A 17,176-nucleotide genomic window follows, 5' to 3' on the forward strand; every position below is an offset into this window, starting at 1 on the left:
TGTGCTTATGACAAATAAACTCTTGAATCTTGGATACTATCTGTTGTCTCAATTTTTAAGTCGTCGTATAATTACATTTTGTATATTTCAATTGATTGTTTCCCACTTTTTTTGAGTAAATACATATAAATTACTGCGCTTATTTCAGTAACCACAGCGACACTGTTGTTGTTTTTATTAAGGCTTTTAAAGGTGCAGTGTGTAATATGACATCATCAAGAAAGTTCTACAAAGTTCTAGAATGCAACACTCCCCGGGTAACCCCAACCCTTTAGAATAATAACAGAAGCTACAGTGGCCTTCAAGGACAAGAACAATTCTAAATTTTAAACAATGCACCTGATGACATTCCAACTATGACACTTTCAAGATGGCGGCACTAGGCCTTGGTCCAAAATATGCAGAAATATGGACATATATGAGACCCTTTCTAAGGGAAAAATAAATAATTAAAAACATATTTTTCAGCTATTATGCACTAAATTAAATGTACTTATGGATATTATAATTACTTTCTACAAAATCTGCTAGGAAATAAAACCCAAAATTCTACACACTGCAGGTTTAAGTATCTTTAACAATTGTCTGTTTTTTGGCCCCAAAACTACTTTAATGAAGATAAAATTAATAACTACTTGAATGAATAATAAACTAGTGGGTCGTTGGGTCTCATGACTGATTCAAAGGAGCTACGAGCAACTTTTAGATATTTCTGAAACAGTCTCATTTTTCCTGTGATGATCATAAATTACATGTAACAGCAAACGAGACCATCAGTGCAAAGAATGGCTATTTTTATATAGTTTTTCTTAATGCCTTTGTCATGGGGTATACACTCACCCAGGAACAACAGCTGGCGTGGTAAAAACACTACCGCTTTTGCCCAAAGGGGGGCGCTAGAATGAACACAAACTGAAAAGTTCCTCAGAACATCTTTATAGCACCTAAGCGTATATATCTCTAAATTAAAATCATCCACAAGACATAAAAGACAAGTAGAAACAGTTCCTCAGTTTGGTCTTTTTATTTTAATTTTTTGGACATTTAGCAAAATACTGCAGAAACATCCAAAGCAGTTTAAGAGCTAACGGTTACACAAATAAATAAATAAAATAAAATAAAATAAAATAAAATAAAATAAAATAAAATAAAATAAAATAAAATAAAATAAAATAAAATAAAATAAAATAAAATAAAATAAAATAAAATAAAATAAAATAAAATAAAATAAAATAAAATAAAATAAAATAAAATAAAATAAAAAATAAAATCATGATTGCATTCAGTAGGTATTCAAGTGAGCGGCTTGGTGAACATCCTTGATTGCTATAATGTCACTTGAACACACACACACACACAGCCGTCCTCAAATATCTTTTTTTTCCCCAATATAAGTTAAAATAAATACAAATAAAAATAAAAAACAATTTTGGCTACATTGTGAAAAATACACAGCAACAGATGCACATATAATAGACCACACAGACATAGCAATAAATTACACAAATAATTTAATTAATAAATACGTACATAAATAAATAAGAGACGAATGGAGTTAAATATACTGTATAGTCGTAATACAGAAGGCTTTGTAAAGAATAAAAAAAAAAATCGTAACATAATCATACCAAACCCAGCAACAGCCAGTGATAAATAAGTGACAGAAAACAATCAGAATAGTTCAGTTTTAAGGCAGTTGTACAGCAGTCTAATCGAAGGCATTACCGGCTACGCTAGTGTTAACTCTTTAGGCAAAACAGCTACTGATCCACGGATCCACAAGCTATAATATGTTAAAGCTAATCAGAGTTATGACTGATTTAGTTAATTTTTTATTTATTTTTTATTTATCGTCTACATCTTGTAGGTAACTCTCTTAGGTCTAGAAGCTAATAGCACTTGTGCAGAAAAGGCTACAAAAATAAATGAACAATCTAAGTGGTTTGAAATGTGAGAGACATTTTAAATGGAGGAGGGAGGAGGGGGTACAAACACACACACACACACACACACACACACACACACACACGCACACACACACGCACACACACACACACGCACACACGCACACACAGAACCTGCTGAAGTGTCCTCATGCAAGGCACTGAATCACTGCCAGCTGCAGGTGAGCCACTGACCTTTTGACCTTTTATTGATTGGATGCTCCTAGGAGTGACACTGCAAAAAATAAATCGATTTTTCTTCTCAAATCTGGCAACAAACAATCCCCTTCTTTTATTTTGAAAGGATTTGTGCGTTTTCTTCAATTAACGTCACAAAATTAGACACACGGATGCTTGTGAGGCGTAGAAGAACGTGTGTTGAAAAAAATCTTTAAAAATAGGTAGAATAAGTTCATTATAAAATGTCTGAAGCAGGAGAGTTACAGCGTCTCACCAAAGTGTGATATGTTTTCAGTTAATTTAGAAAAAATAGTCAGATTTTAGGAGCACAATAATACAAGTCTTTTACGTGGGATATTTTTTTGCAGTGTATTCTCCCTTAAACAAATCTTGACTGTGTGTTTTCTTTTGCAAAGGCATCCCTTGGGCATCTATTTATAATTTTTATTTAGAAAAATAGTCAGATTTTAGGAGCGCAAACTTATACATATTAATACAAAAAAAAAATGGTTATAAGAGGGATACTTGTTCTATAGTTCATCCTCCCAGACCATACATTCATTCATTTAATTTAATAAATAAGAATAAAATACATTAAATAAATAATTAATTTAAAAAAAAGTCAGCTTTTAGGAGCCCCAACTTAAAAAATAAAAATAAAATAAAAAATTACAAGCGTGATATTTTTTTTTTGCAGTGTCACCCCCATAAACACATCTCAAGCGCTTTGAGTTCCTAGTAAATAAAGCGCTATATAAATCCAATCCATTATTATTAGTATTACATCTAAAAAACCTTGTCTTCTTGGTATAAGGCCTAAGGCATCCCTGGGTCTCTACAGGCGAAGAAGACACACCGGGATGATTAGCTCAGCAGGCGGGGCGCAGCGGCATCTGAAGCAGTATCACCTGCCGGTTCTCGGACGGATGGCACTTGTTGATGTGTCTCGTGAGCCCAGGTGAGCTGTAGAAGAGCGCGGGGCAGTATTTACACTGGTACACCTGCGACGAATGCAACAGGCGGATGTGTCGCTCCACACTGCCTCTATTGGAAAAGTTCTCGCCACAAACTGGACACAGGTGCTGGGTAGAAATAGAGCCAGCAGCGCTCAGGTTTAGCGGTGATGCGTGATGTTCGCTAGCCGGCTCGCCCTCACCTTCCACGGGCTTAGGAGAACCGTGTTGGGACGCTAGATGCTTCCTTAAGTAGGCTTGGCGCTTGAATTTCTTCCCACAGTGGTGACAATCATACAGCCCTTCGTCAGAGCCGGACTCGGACAAGCCTGGGCTGGGTGTGTCCCTGTCACTACTAGAATCCTTAGAATTGTTCGCGTTGTCAGGCGATGTTTTGCCGCATGCGTTTGCTGCCGCCTTGTTATTGTTGTTGTCGCTCTCCATAGTCTGCGCGTTATTCTGCTGCTTTGGTTTGTGCCAGCGCCTGTGTGAGGCGAGGTTCGCCGGGCAGCTGAACACTTTATCGCACTCTGGACACCTGTACTCAACGCGCACGATCCTGGAGCATTTGTGTTGCGCTAGAGCGAAGGGGTCAAGGTACGCCTCTCGACACAGCTGGCAAACGAAATCCCCCACCGGGTTGTTGCTGTTATTCTCCCCCGCGGAAGGCTTCTGTTCGGCGGGCACTGCCTCTTTGATTTTGAGCCCCAGAACCGGAGACGTGGTGACATTATCCTCAAAGTGCAGTTTCCGGATGGCTTTGGTTTTCTTGGAGGGCGGTTTTCCTTTGCGCTCGCTTGTGTCGCTTGACGTGCGTTTTGTCGCTTGCGCGGTAGAGGTTGCGGTGGCGGTAGCGGTAGGGAGCGTCCCAGTGGATGCAGTATTGTTATTAGTTGTAGTAGTGGTGGTGCCAATTCGGCTACTGTTACTGGAGGCGATTTTCAGGTCCACGGGAGCGAATAGATGATCCAAGGCGGTGCGCGCGGCAGTTGGAGGCGCAGGGAAAGCTTCCGCGCGAACCGGCGACCCAAGATTGAATCGTCTCTCGGTGAAGTAAGAGGCTGAGCGCTCGTGTTCCTGGCTGACTGGGCGCGTGGGGCTGTACAGTGGATGGTACACCGACTCAGGGTTCCCAAACTGCACGGGTTTGGCGTCTCCGTTTGCCGCCGCCCCGTAGATAGGTTGCGTTGGCGTTAGTGAGCGTAATGGCACGCATGCGGTAGACTGGACACAAGTGGACAAGACTGCCGCATGCGATGTTATTCGTTCCGTTTCCTCTTCATCTGAGCGGACGCGGTAGGACACAGGGTTGGGCTTCTTGTTCCGTTTCACCAAAAATCCCCTCGGCATTTTCAATCTGGATGGATGGAGATGTTCTCAAAGGCACTTTAGACGAAAGACAAGAAAAATCCACTTTCCCAAATTCACAGTAACAACATTTGACGCGTCTGCTGTCTTTTTGGTCGTTGTTGTTACTTCCACCGCTACTGATCCTTCCCAAATGCTTTCACCACAGACATAGCAGCACTCTTTTTAAGGCGACATGATGACATTGTGTGTCCCCCCTCCCACCCCCCTTCTTTCGTTGTCTCCGCCTGGTCCAATCAGAAAAGAGCTCGTGGTCCCCCGTGGATTTGGGGAGTGGGTGCGGGAGGATGGAGAGGGGCTGGGTGGATTTGCAGATTGCAAAGCAGATGTACCTGAGGGGTTGTATTGTATTGTACCGCCCCCCCCCCTCCCTCCCCTTACACACTACAGACACACAGAAACACACAAGCAGCCAGCGCACACACAGACACACGCGCACATTCTACACACACAAAAACACACACAGACACAATCTCTATATACACACACACACACACACCGAAACACAAGCGCGCACACACACTCTCTCTCTCTCTCTATACACACACACACACACACACACAACACACACACACACACACCCTCCACCGCCACCCTAAGGAGACACACAAAGCCGAGGCACGTGTAGATTTCTATACAAACTCATCAGACCGTAAAAGCAGGAGGCTCCTGGCGTGTGCCCGGGTCGAGACGACGAGGAGGAGGCGGTGTGTGTGTGTTTGCGTGTGTGTGTGTGTGTGTGTGTGTCGGTGGGGGCTCTGATTTGTCCAAAAAGGAGACATATCCATACGTCCACATATAACGGCATCGAGAAATACAAGTGATTGGGGAAAATACCAATAGGGAAAAGTGGAAAATGTTAAATTCCAAGTAGTTGGAGATTTTAAATTCAAAATTCAAAATTTGCGCCTTTACGCACTAAACAATCAACTATAGTTAGATATATAGTTATGATAAACAATCTTACATTCGGCAAAAAGGAGTCATCCGTATGCACATAACGGCGTCAAAAAAGTGGTGCATAACAATAACAATATGAACGTTGGGAAATAAACGAGCTTGAGATGAGATGGATTTCCAGCAGAACCTTGATTTAAAAAATAAAAATAATAATAAGACGAGTTATAAAAAGATTTTCATGTGAAAACAAGTGCAACAGCTGCTTATTTTGTGATTCAGGATACTTTAATTAACTGATTTTTTTTTTAAGATATTTTTTTTGGCATTTTTATGCTTTATTGATAGTGTAGAGACAGAGATGAAATGGGGCAGAGAGGGGAGTGACATGCAGAGAACGACCGCGGGCTGGAATCGAACCCGGGTCCGCTGCTGGCCGAGGCCCATGGAGGGGACGCCTTACCAACTGAGCTAAAGGCGCCCCCTAATTAACTGATTTTAACCGATAAAAAAAAATCTAAGACACACAAGTCAAACTAGAGATTGGAAAAACACGCTGTTGCACTAAACGATATATAGTAAATCCCTCAAATAAATCAGATAAATACCCAAAACTAACTAACCAAGCAACAGACGCACATTTCTAAGCACTGTGCGCCCCTGCAGCAGCATGTGCGCTGGCGTGACAGTTAACTCCGGACATATGAATCCGTCATTTTACGCATACATAATTAATAGCGCGAGAGGAGGGAGGGTTTCCTACTTTGCATCACAATGGCGCGCGCTAGTGCAAGCTGTAGACCCGCGCGCCGTGATTGAAAAGGAAATTGCACAGTTGAAGAAAAAAAAAAAAAGAGAAGTGGGGGCCATTCCAAAAAAAAGCAATCTGGCCCCCTCGCATACCGTCGGCGCGTGCTGTGCGTAATCAGTCAGTGCGCTTTTTCTTTATACTGTGTTTCACTCCAAATGGGGCAAGGGGAGATTATCTGCCAGTTAAAACACATCAAACCCAAATGTCTGCCGGTCAGATCTGACCCGGGTCAGACGGATATGAGTCTGGATTGTGGGGGTGCAGAAGGCAGCGTGTGTGGTAGTGGGACACTTTGGAAAAAATAAGTACTGCGTTCCAAATCACATACTCTTTCTTTTTACTACACTACATACTAAAGTACAGAAGAGTTTTAGGGCCACAGACAGGAGAGAAAAAAAAATCAGATAAGGAAGATTTTTTTTCATTATGTCAAGAAATGTCGAGAATAAAGACGCATAGTCCAAAATCCAATTGGAGTTAGAGGTGCATTTATGTATTTTCAGCATACTATAATTGACGTGCATGTATTGGGACGTCCTAAATCTTTTTCTGGCATACTAAATAGTAGGGAAGTATGGGGATTGGAACACAGGGAAGGTTTAAGTTTGATTGATTTGATGTTTAACTGTTGAGCTGGAATATGAACAGTTAGACTACCAGTCAAATGCTGCTATAAGCCAATAACCCATTGTTTTCCTTAGTTTAACAGGAGTTGGTGATGGTAAAATTGGTTTAATTGAGCTAAAAGCAGTTTACATTTTTTAAGATATAGAAACTAACTCAAAGACAATTCCTTAAACATGTTGATTTGGAAACAGGCTGAAATCATTTCAGCGTACTGGAACTTTTTTCAATAGTGTAGTGACAACACAATACTCAAAACACACAGAAAATACTTTAAATAACTGAGATTTGTTTCTTACTTCGTGACTTTTGTTCAGCATTCGTGTGCAGTTTGTGATAACTCTTTCATATTAATATATAATAAACAAAGCTTAAATCCCATACATCCTTCTGTGTCATATTACACATAACAGGTCGAATACAAATAAGAAAACGTGACTGCAAACTGAAAACAAAACACCACAAGAAGGAATAAAATGTCTATTGAGAATATTATATAGACACACTGTAATACCACATAGATGAAATACCATAAAACACTTTTATTGTCTATTTATACACAAAAATACAATGAAAAGCAGCAGTATTCAAATATATGAACATTATAGTTAAAGTTATTGAAGACTAGAATATCATTAAAGGAATACTTCACCCATAAGGAACCAGCGTTATAAAATCACTATTATAATATAATGAATGAGGTTTTTCTTCCCTCAGTCTTCCCTCAGTCTTCCCTTGGCCCAGCTGTCCTATTAATCCTAACCCTACATTTTACCATGTGTGTACATCACGGATGGGAAAATGTAGGGTCAGACAGTGAGACCATAAAACACTCTTTCTGCCTTTTCTCAGGCTAGGATGAACTGATTTCTAAAATCTTTGCATATTTATACTACATAGGATCTCAGAGTTCAATACACCTTCATATTCCCACCGGTGAAGTAGGTCTTTAAGTTAGCATTAAAGTCCCTATAAGTACTTAAACTCACCAGAAAAAACACTTTTTAGATTTTTTTTTAGAGATAACTATTGATGATATTTTTAATGTAATGTTTTCATAGGATCGTCCATTCATTTACATTGTGACTGATCACAGATCATTCCTGTGATATCTAACGTTATATCTGGACACCACCAGCCAGCCGGCCTGCGGGCTGTTTGTAGGTGCCGACATATGTTGTGTGTGTGTGTGTGTGTGTGTGTGTGTGTGTGTGTGTGTGTGTGTGTGTGTGCGGTTATTTTCCCCGACGGGCTCCAAGCTCATTAGCATACAGCTGAAGAGTGACACCAGCTTCCCCCCCTTACAAGCACACACACACACACACACACACACACACACAGACGCGCGCACACACACACACACACACACACACACACACACACACACACACACACACACACACACACACACACACACAAAGCTTTCATCTGAAGCCGCTATAGGGGTTGTGTGATTGGTCACGCTCCGTGCAGAGTCAGTGAGTGAGGGGAGAGCTCATACACACAGTTACAGTTGGCACATTAGTATAAAGGAGGACAAAAAAAAACCTTAGAAAGGCCAAAATAGTCATATAAAAGATCACATTTGACTTGTATTCAATGATATGCTCTACATCATATTTAGACACATCTAATTACGGACCTAACAAGTGAATTCATTTGATTTTATCATGAGAAAAATGAAAAAAAAAAAAAAAAAAAGTAAAAATTGTGCTTTTATTCAACGATATGAGGCAGGTTATGTTTAAGTTAGTTGGTGAGAAGTTTTCCATGTTTAGAAAAATCTAATTATGGACCTTAAAAGGGAAATAATTTGATGCTTACATGAGAAATATGCATACATGTCGATACAAACCCTGATATATTGAGGGCTAGAATATTGGAATAGTCTTTATTTCATCAAACAAAGGATCAAATCAAAAGACTTATCACTTAAACCTGCAGTGTGTAGAATTTTGGTTTTATTTCCTAGCAGATTTTGTAGAAAGTAATTATAATATCCATAAGTACATTTAATTTAGTCCATAATAGCTGAAAAAAACGTTTTTAATTATTATTTTTTCCCTTAGAAAGGGTCTCATATATGTCCATATTTCTGCATATTTTGGACCAAGGCCTAGTGCCGCCATCTTGAAAGTGTCATAGTTGGAATGTCATCAGGTGCATTGTTTAACATTTAGAATTGTTCTTGTCCTTGAAGGCCACTGTAGCTTCTGTTATTATTCGAAAGGGTTGGGGTTACCCAGGGAGCGTTGCATTCTAGAACTTTGTAGAACTTTCTTGATGATGTCATATTACACACTGCACCATTAAATCAAAGAACGTATCAAGATTGTATTAATTAAACACAACATTACCAGTATGTTAATTCATGTTTCAGCTGTTGATTCTACTACTAAGAAAATACCTGGACGTACAGCAGAAGGTATAATTAAATCCATGCGCCATCCCCGAAATGCTTACCTCATGTATAATCACCCACAGTGTTGTTGTAATTATGCAGAATTCCTCATGGGGGGGGGGGGGGGGGGGGGGCAGGGAACAGAAGTTACACACTATAGCTTTAAGGGTAACGTGCAAAATGTTTGACCACTAGCAGTGCGATGGAGCAATGTTTTTTTGTGGGTGCATTTGTGTGAAAAACAGTCAACTTTAACAACACGGCACCTTTTCAAAGACAATATGATTCGGGTCGTTCTCTGCATGTCATTCCCCTCTCTGCCCTATTTCATCGGTCTCTCTGAACTATCAATAAAGCACTGAAAATGGCCCCAAAAAAAAAAATTTAAGTTTGCTTGTGTTTTGTGTTCAGACCGTTTTATTCTGTTGCTGTGGAAACACATAGAACAAACAGGGTTAAAAAAAAAAACCTTTAGTGGAGTGTGTGATGTCACTGATGAGGTCACTGATGAGGTCACATCTGTCCCGGGATGGCGAACATGGGCAGCAGGTTGCGGTTGTATGTCAGATACTTCACAGCGCTGTTTCTCAGAGCGGCTCGATTCTCAGCTTCTGTAAATCTGTGTTTAGGAACAACGACGGCTTCTTCTTCTGTGTCCGGCTGCTGCTCTGACTCCAGAGGGTCCTGAACAAAATAATACAGGTCGAAATATGTAATGTCTATTGTATACTTTTTTTTTAAAGATTATTTTTTTGGCATTTTCAAGCTTTATTAGATAGTACAGAGTTCAGGGTCCTGCACGAACAAAATATATATATTTTTTTTTAGAAGTTTATTGAGCAGGGACAAATATATTGCACATTGTTTCATATAAAATATAAAATAGAAGCCATGCGAACAGGTTTGTAGTCAAGAATAATTTGCAACCCCCTGTCCCTGGTTAAGCCTTTACTAAACGTTACACACAAATAAAAATACAGAAGACATCATATGCAGGAGACATAAAGACAAATACATTTGTTATGTCTATTCTATTCTTCTCTTTTAAAGATTATTTTTTGGCATTTTCAAGCTTTATTAGACAGTACAGAGTTGAAATGGGGAGACAGAGAGAGAGAGAGGGGAGGGGGATGACCTGCAGTAAAGGTCCACGGGTCGGATTTGAACCCGCGACCACTGCAAATCTGGTGTTAATACACAGCCTAGGCTCTGTAAACTGGCATGCAAACAAAGCAATGTAAACAAAAGGGGGCCATCGTAGCTAGAAACATGCCCGTTTACAGAGTCTAGGCTGTGTATAAGCACTGAATTTCTTTTTTCAGCACACACACATTACGGACAGGTAGCGGATCGTGAGGAGATATTCCATCTGCTAAAGACTGTCACGGAAGTCCTGGCATTTCCCTGTTTGATATTCAATATTTTTATCAACATTTAAATCTGACATTTCACATCGTATTTTCTATCCACTGACATAATTATAATTGAGAAGGAGGAAGGAAAGAAATGTCAGACAAAGTTTAATGTCAAACTTGTTGATTTTTTTATCAGAAAATAATAATTCAAATGTACGAACTTCGGTGGCGTAGTGGATAGGGCGCGTACCATATTGGCTCCGGTGGTGTAGTGGATAGGGCGCGTACCATATTGGCTCCGGCCTTCGTTGCAATTTTTTTTATATACAGAAATTGGTTGTAAAAATAGCAATTTCTTTTTCCAAAATGTGTGACCACCTGCTGTTGTTTTGATATCAGCTATCTAGCGACATGTTTTCTTGGCAAATGCTTAAAATAAATGATCATGGGGCGCTCCGGTGGTGTAGTGGATAGAGCGTGTACCATATTGGCTCCGGTCTTCGTTGCAGTGGTCGCGGGTTCAAATCCGACCCGTGGACCTTTACTGCAGGTCATCCCCCCCCTCTCTCTCTCTGTCTCTGTCTCCCCATTTCAACTCTGTACTGTCTAATAAAGCTTGAAAATGCCCAAAAAATTATCTTAAAAAAAATGTACGAACCGTGGAGGAGGTGATCTGTTGAAGCTCCTGCTCAAAGTCAGAGAATCTGTCGTGATAAACGGCAAAACACCAACTCTGCCTGAAGAAACTGTGGGAGAGACGCACACACGCGCACACACACACACACGCACAGAGACACACACACACACACACACACACACGCACAGAGACACACACACACACACACAGACAGACGCACAGAGAGACACACACACACACACACACAGAAATATTCAGATATCAATATTATTGTTAAGTTAAGTTTCTATATTAGCCAATTTACATGAGGCACATTGAAACTTGTCCTTTCTCTCAAGTCTCCACACTTTCGAGGGATGAGGTTTTAGTGCAGGGTCAGCCAAAGTACAGCGCCCCCCCCCCCCCCCCACACACACACACACACACACACACACACACACACACACACACACACACACACACACACACACACAGAGACATTAATATGACTATTGACAGAAGTCTTGACTTAATGTACATTGTCTTATTCTAAATACTGATACAGAATATTCAAATACACTTAAGTTAAGCAATGGCATATTTCTGTATTTCAACTTTATTCTCGAAAATTCCCACTTTTTTTTTGAAGCGCATAATGAAAAAAAAAATAACTTTCTCCTCAATAAAAATGTATAGCTAAAGCCTGACTGCTTCAGATGAAAGCTTGTGTGTGTGTGTGTGTGTGTGTGTGTGTGTGTGTGTGTGTGTGTGTGTGTGTGTGTGTGTGTGTGTGTGTGTGTGTAACACTATTCCGTTGCATAGCTTGACACAAGAGGCAAATGAGAAATGTGTTTGTAATTATTTGGGTGAACTGACCCTTTAAATTAAAGTTCAGTATCAGCCAATGCTTGAAGGAACCAAACACACACACACACACACACACACACACACACACACACACACACACACACACACACACACACACACACACACACACACACACACACACACACACACGCCCAGAAGCTAACTCTAACTGTGTTGACTGAATAACCCCCAAACTGCCACCCGGTCAATCAATTATTTTAACGGCTCTCGATGCTGCGTCGGCCTCTACAATGACTTCAGGAGTCATCTGAGTGTGTGTGTGTATGGGTGTGCGTGAGTGTGTGTGAGAGAGAGAGAGAGAGAGAGAGAGAGAGAGAGAGAGAGAGAGAGTGTGTGTGTGCTGTGTGTGTGTGTGTGTGTGTGTGTGTGTGTGTGTGTGCTGCTTTGTCTTGTCCGCAACAAAGACAGACTGGCCCGCTGCATAAACAGATTAGAAGGAAAAGGGGACAATAGACACGTCCATATCTGGGGGTCATTTGTGTTGAAAACCTCAGAAGCAGGTCACCCGCTGTTTGACACACACACACACACACACACACACACACACACACACACACACACACACACACACACACACACACACACACACACACTTATGCAGGCCGTAAAGTCACACTAGCAAACACTCAGACAGACAGCCTGAGGACAAAAGACACTGAAGGACTAAATCTCTCTCGCTTACGTGTTGGTTTTTGACGTGTGTGAGGTCATACATTTCACTCCCTTAAAAAAACAACATTCTCTCTATCACACACTCAAAATGGCTTCAGATACAGTGAAAGTGGCAATTTTTTCTTTACACAGAAGTTGGTTGTAAAAATATATATAAAAAAAAAATAAAAAATTCAAAATATGTGACCACCTGCTGTTGTTTTGGTATGAGATATCCAGCAACATGTTTACTTGAAATAAATGATACCATGCGCTCCTGTGGTGTAGTGGATAGAGCGTGTACCATATCGGCTCCAGCCTTTGTTGCAGTGGTCGCGGGTTCGAATCCGACCCGTGGACCTTTACTGCAGGTCATCCCCCCTCTCTCTCTCTCTCTCTCTCTCTCTCTCTCTCTCTCTCTCTGTCTCCCCATTTCAAATCTGTACTATCTAATAAAGCTTGAAAATGCCAAAAAAAAAAAATCTTTCAAAAAATTAAATTATACCACTTGAGGGGCTGGACGAACTCACAAAAATATTGTACGATATAACACAATAACGGCAAAGAAAATATCAATTTTGGTAAAGTTTGTTTGGTGAAATCACAGAGCATTTCAGTCACCAAAAGCACAATTTCTTGCAGTTCTATTGTCTATCAGTATTCTGTTTTCGGATGTGTGTATACTTATTTTATACTTCAGTTCGAGAGATATTACTTTTCCTAGAATACATTCCAAGAAATAAACCATACAGACGAAATAAAAAGTATAATAATAATAATAGGAAAATAAATGGATAATTCTGGTAATTTTTTCTAAGTTTGTTCAATTTTCTCAGAGAATTTTGCAAAAGAAAAATGGTAAAATTATGGCCCAAACTGAAAACAAACACCCACACTGTATCCAACAACATAACAAGCACAAAAGCAAACTATTGTGAACAAAAGTTTTTTAGCCAAAATGGATGGTGCCGATTCATATTGCACAAGTTGTAATAATGCTTATGTGTGGCAGCTAATAGCCACGTACTGTATCAAGCTATAATCAGAAAATCGCTATGTTGCAGGCAGATTTCAGTGATTCTGGAGAACGCTTGCTGTCCAAATCAGTGAATATCTCCTCACGTTTTTATTCTAATTTATGTGTGTGTGTGTGTGTGTGTGTGTGTGTGTGTGTGTGTGTGTGTGTGTTGTATTGTTTGTGTTGTATGTTGTTTAAATGGACCATGAGTCGAATAGTAAAAGTTGATATGGATGATTTGTAAGCCTTCCTTGTCTCTGTGTCCCACCTGTACACTTGTGCCTATTAATGTTTAATCCCATGTCTAGATATTATTGTGTCTTGTTTAGTTTAGTAGTATTTATTGTTCTTACCTGCCCAGGGACTACAGGAAGAAAATAGCAGTTTGCTAAAAACCTGGTACAATGCATCTCTCTCCTCGCTTTAAACAAGGTTAATGTTTCTGTTGTACATTGTCCCTGTTTAGATAAAGTTACATTACATTACATAAATAAAAAATTATCTAAAGACAATTATTTTTTCTTGTTAGCCTTCCATTCATCTCTTTTCCCACCTGTACAGGTCCCGGATGAGCCCCTGGTAGTAGCGGTTGGACAGCTGGCCGAGCAACATCTTGCATTTGTATTTTATTTGTAATTTCTCTCTCTGTTACCTGCATTTTTACAGCTCATAAATAAAATTGAAAAAAAAAAAAATAAATGAAATACTAAAAAAATCTAAGACGTATTTTCAAGCCTGCCTTATCTCTGTCTTTTAAATGGACCTTGAGTCGAATAATAAAAGTTGATGAGGATGATTGGTAAGCCTTTCTTCTCTCTTTCCTCCCACCTTAGCACACACTAAAACTAACTCTGGCCTTATAAACAGCATATTGTCTCTAAATGAATGAGCATGTTGCCTCCCTATCATAAATAAAAAAATAAAAGATGAAATAAACAAATACAAAAAAATATATATTTGTAAGCCTTCCTTGTCTGTGTGCCAGCTGTACACTTGTGCCTATCATAAAAAAATAAAAAAATAAAAATAAAAATAAAATATTAAACAGATTTTTTTTCTCCCCTAATTTTTCCAGCCTTCCATTCATCTCTTTTCCCACCTGTACAGGTCCCGGATGAGCCCCTGGTAGTATCGGTTGGACAGCTGGCCGAGCAGCTGCTGGTGTTTGGCGAACAGACACAGGTAATTGGAGAAGGGGAGGGGCTGGAGAGAGAGGCAGGTGAGAGTCTCCACCACGTCCAGTGAGTCCAGGTGTAAAGAGAAGTAGTTCCCCGTCTCCGCTCCTCCTGTCGCAATGCCATTGTCCTGTATCTATACACAATGGAGGAGAGAATGAGAAGTTAGAGGGAGAATATACCGGTGAAACTCATATTATTAGAATATCCTGGAAAATGTAATGGAATTGAGGCAAGAATTGATGCAAAAGGGGCCCAAACCAAAGTACTGAGTACATATGCATGATTATACTTTCTAGAGGGCCGACATTTCTGTATCTAAAATCCCCTTTTTTTATTGATTTCATGTAATATTATAACGGAGGAAAGAACAAGAAGTTAGTGAAATAAATTCAAGATTCAAGAGGTTTATTTTTCATATATTATAAGTTGTCATATTATGTGTATTTATGTTATTAATCTGTCAAAGGGGATAATTGGTTTGATTTTTCAGAAGAATTCAGTTACTGTATGTGAGACTGCAAGTTTCAATTAAATTCCATTCAATTCGAAAAAAAGCTTTTGTATTGTCCATCATAAAGGGACAGAAAATGTCCTACAGTGAGTGGCCTAAACAACACAAAAACCACATAGGAGCCAGTAAAATTACAAACACTGTTAAATAAAACAGTAAAAGTCAAGTCAAGTCAAGTCAAGTTTATTTATAAAGCACATTTAAAACGACAGCAGCCGACCAAAGTGCTGTACAGGCAGAATAAGATAAAAAACATAGGCAAGACAGAGACAAAATCACACCGGGGGAAAAAAGAAAAACACGCATAAAATCATTAAAAACTAAATTTAAAAATGAAATAGAAATATCAATAAGAAAGTCAGAAAATATGCCATAATCAAGGGGGGAATGCCAGGGAGAAGAGGTGTGTTTTCAGTGACGATTTGAAAATGTCAACAGACTGTAATGATTTAATGTGGATGGGGAGGTTGTTCCAAAGTCTGGGGGCAGCTGCGGCAAAGGCCCTATCACCTCGGGTCTTAAGTCTGGTTTTCGGAACCTTGAGCAGCAGTTGGTCGGAGGAACGTAGGGATCTGGAAGGGGTATGCAGCTGTAGGAGCTCACTGAGGTAAGGGGGGGGACAGGCCATTCAGGGCTTTAAAGACAATTAAGAGAAGTTTAAAATCGATTCTGAAGCTGACAGGCAGCCAGTAAAAGCACTTTTATAAAGGTACACCATATAGTAGTGTCTCTTTGGCCTTGTTTAAAGTGCATATTGCAGTGGGATTAAGATAGTTCTGCTAAATTCTAAGAGGATAACTGTGAAATATAATGTTATTTTGATTTATTTTCACTGAAGATATTAATCACTGGAATGTTGTAAAGTAAAATCTTACCGGTTTAACACTACGACTCCCCTTGATGGTGGCGGTTGGTTTGGTAACGTGCAGATAGTTGAAACCTCCAGGAAGCTTCCCACCTGAGAGGGAGAGAGAGAGAGAGAGGGAGGGAGAGAGAGAGAGAGAGAGAGAGAGAGAGGGAGGGAGAGAGAGGGAGAGAGAGAGGGAGAGAGAGGGAGGGAGGGAGAGAGAGAGAGACAGAGAGAGGGAGGGAGAGAGAGGGAGGGAGAGACAGACAGACAGACAGACAGACAGACAGACAGACAGACAGACAGACAGACAGACAGACAGAAGGTTAAGGTGTGATGAGGATGATATAGCAAAGGTTGAAATATAAGAAAACTATCCATCGATATACACATAAGACGATGTGGCTGTGATTGATTTCAAGACATAAATGAAAACTCAACCATGGTGAAAGCAGCGGCCGTTTGGATGTTCCATATTGGATGTTCCACAACAGCGTTTGGTCAACAACAACTTTAACAATCGTTCAGAATGTGAGAATTTGATCACTTTTATTTAATTGTATACAAGTGGAATATCTTGCAATGAAATACCAATTTGAGGATTGAGGCAATTTGTACAGTGGCAACGCTATGACAGAAATTAACATTATTAGTTTCAGTGCTGGAACATGAACTGGCATCAAATCTAGGGCAACAGCAGACGTGTCATTAAATTGAAAGCCCAGTGTTAACATCCGCCTAACAGATTCAATGAACTCAGAAAGCAGGCAGCAATATAGCATCACTATTCTCCTCCTCCATTGAAATGTCTCTGAAAAGTTCACATACGTATTTAGTCTGTGTGAGAGGGTTGAGGCAGAGTGGCTGTTGTGTGGATGTAACCTGTGCACTGGCCTTGGTTACACGGTGAATGCACAGCGGCACAATGCGCTATT

At 40.0% G+C, this 17,176-nt stretch overlaps 2 protein-coding genes across 2 annotated transcripts in view; both read right to left on the reverse strand.

Annotated features, from left to right (window-relative positions):
- Positions 1–2,992: 2,992 nt before the first annotated feature.
- On the reverse strand, positions 2,993–4,426 carry insm1a (insulinoma-associated 1a; the record flags this gene model as incomplete). The annotated part of the gene is made up of 1 exon (XM_080047617.1): positions 2,993–4,426. One exon carries the CDS (start codon positions 4,424–4,426, stop codon positions 2,993–2,995), a length of 1,434 nt encoding a protein of 477 aa, XP_079903743.1.
- Positions 4,427–9,690: 5,264 nt separating this feature from the next.
- cfap61 (cilia and flagella associated protein 61) overlaps positions 9,691–17,176 on the reverse strand; it is a gene marked incomplete at both ends in the record, with an annotated part of 48,490 nt that continues 41,004 nt past the window's right edge. Inside the window, 4 exons of the mRNA XM_080047530.1 lie at positions 9,691–9,861; positions 11,191–11,278; positions 14,805–15,016; positions 16,270–16,352. Coding sequence (XP_079903656.1) covers positions 9,691–9,861; positions 11,191–11,278; positions 14,805–15,016; positions 16,270–16,352 — 554 coding nt within the window. The remainder of the gene's footprint in view (positions 9,862–11,190; positions 11,279–14,804; positions 15,017–16,269; positions 16,353–17,176) is intronic.

Source organism: Ammodytes marinus (genome assembly GCF_949987685.1).
Source record: "Ammodytes marinus genome assembly, chromosome: 19".
In the NCBI taxonomy this organism is placed as follows: domain Eukaryota; kingdom Metazoa; phylum Chordata; class Actinopteri; order Uranoscopiformes; family Ammodytidae; genus Ammodytes; species Ammodytes marinus.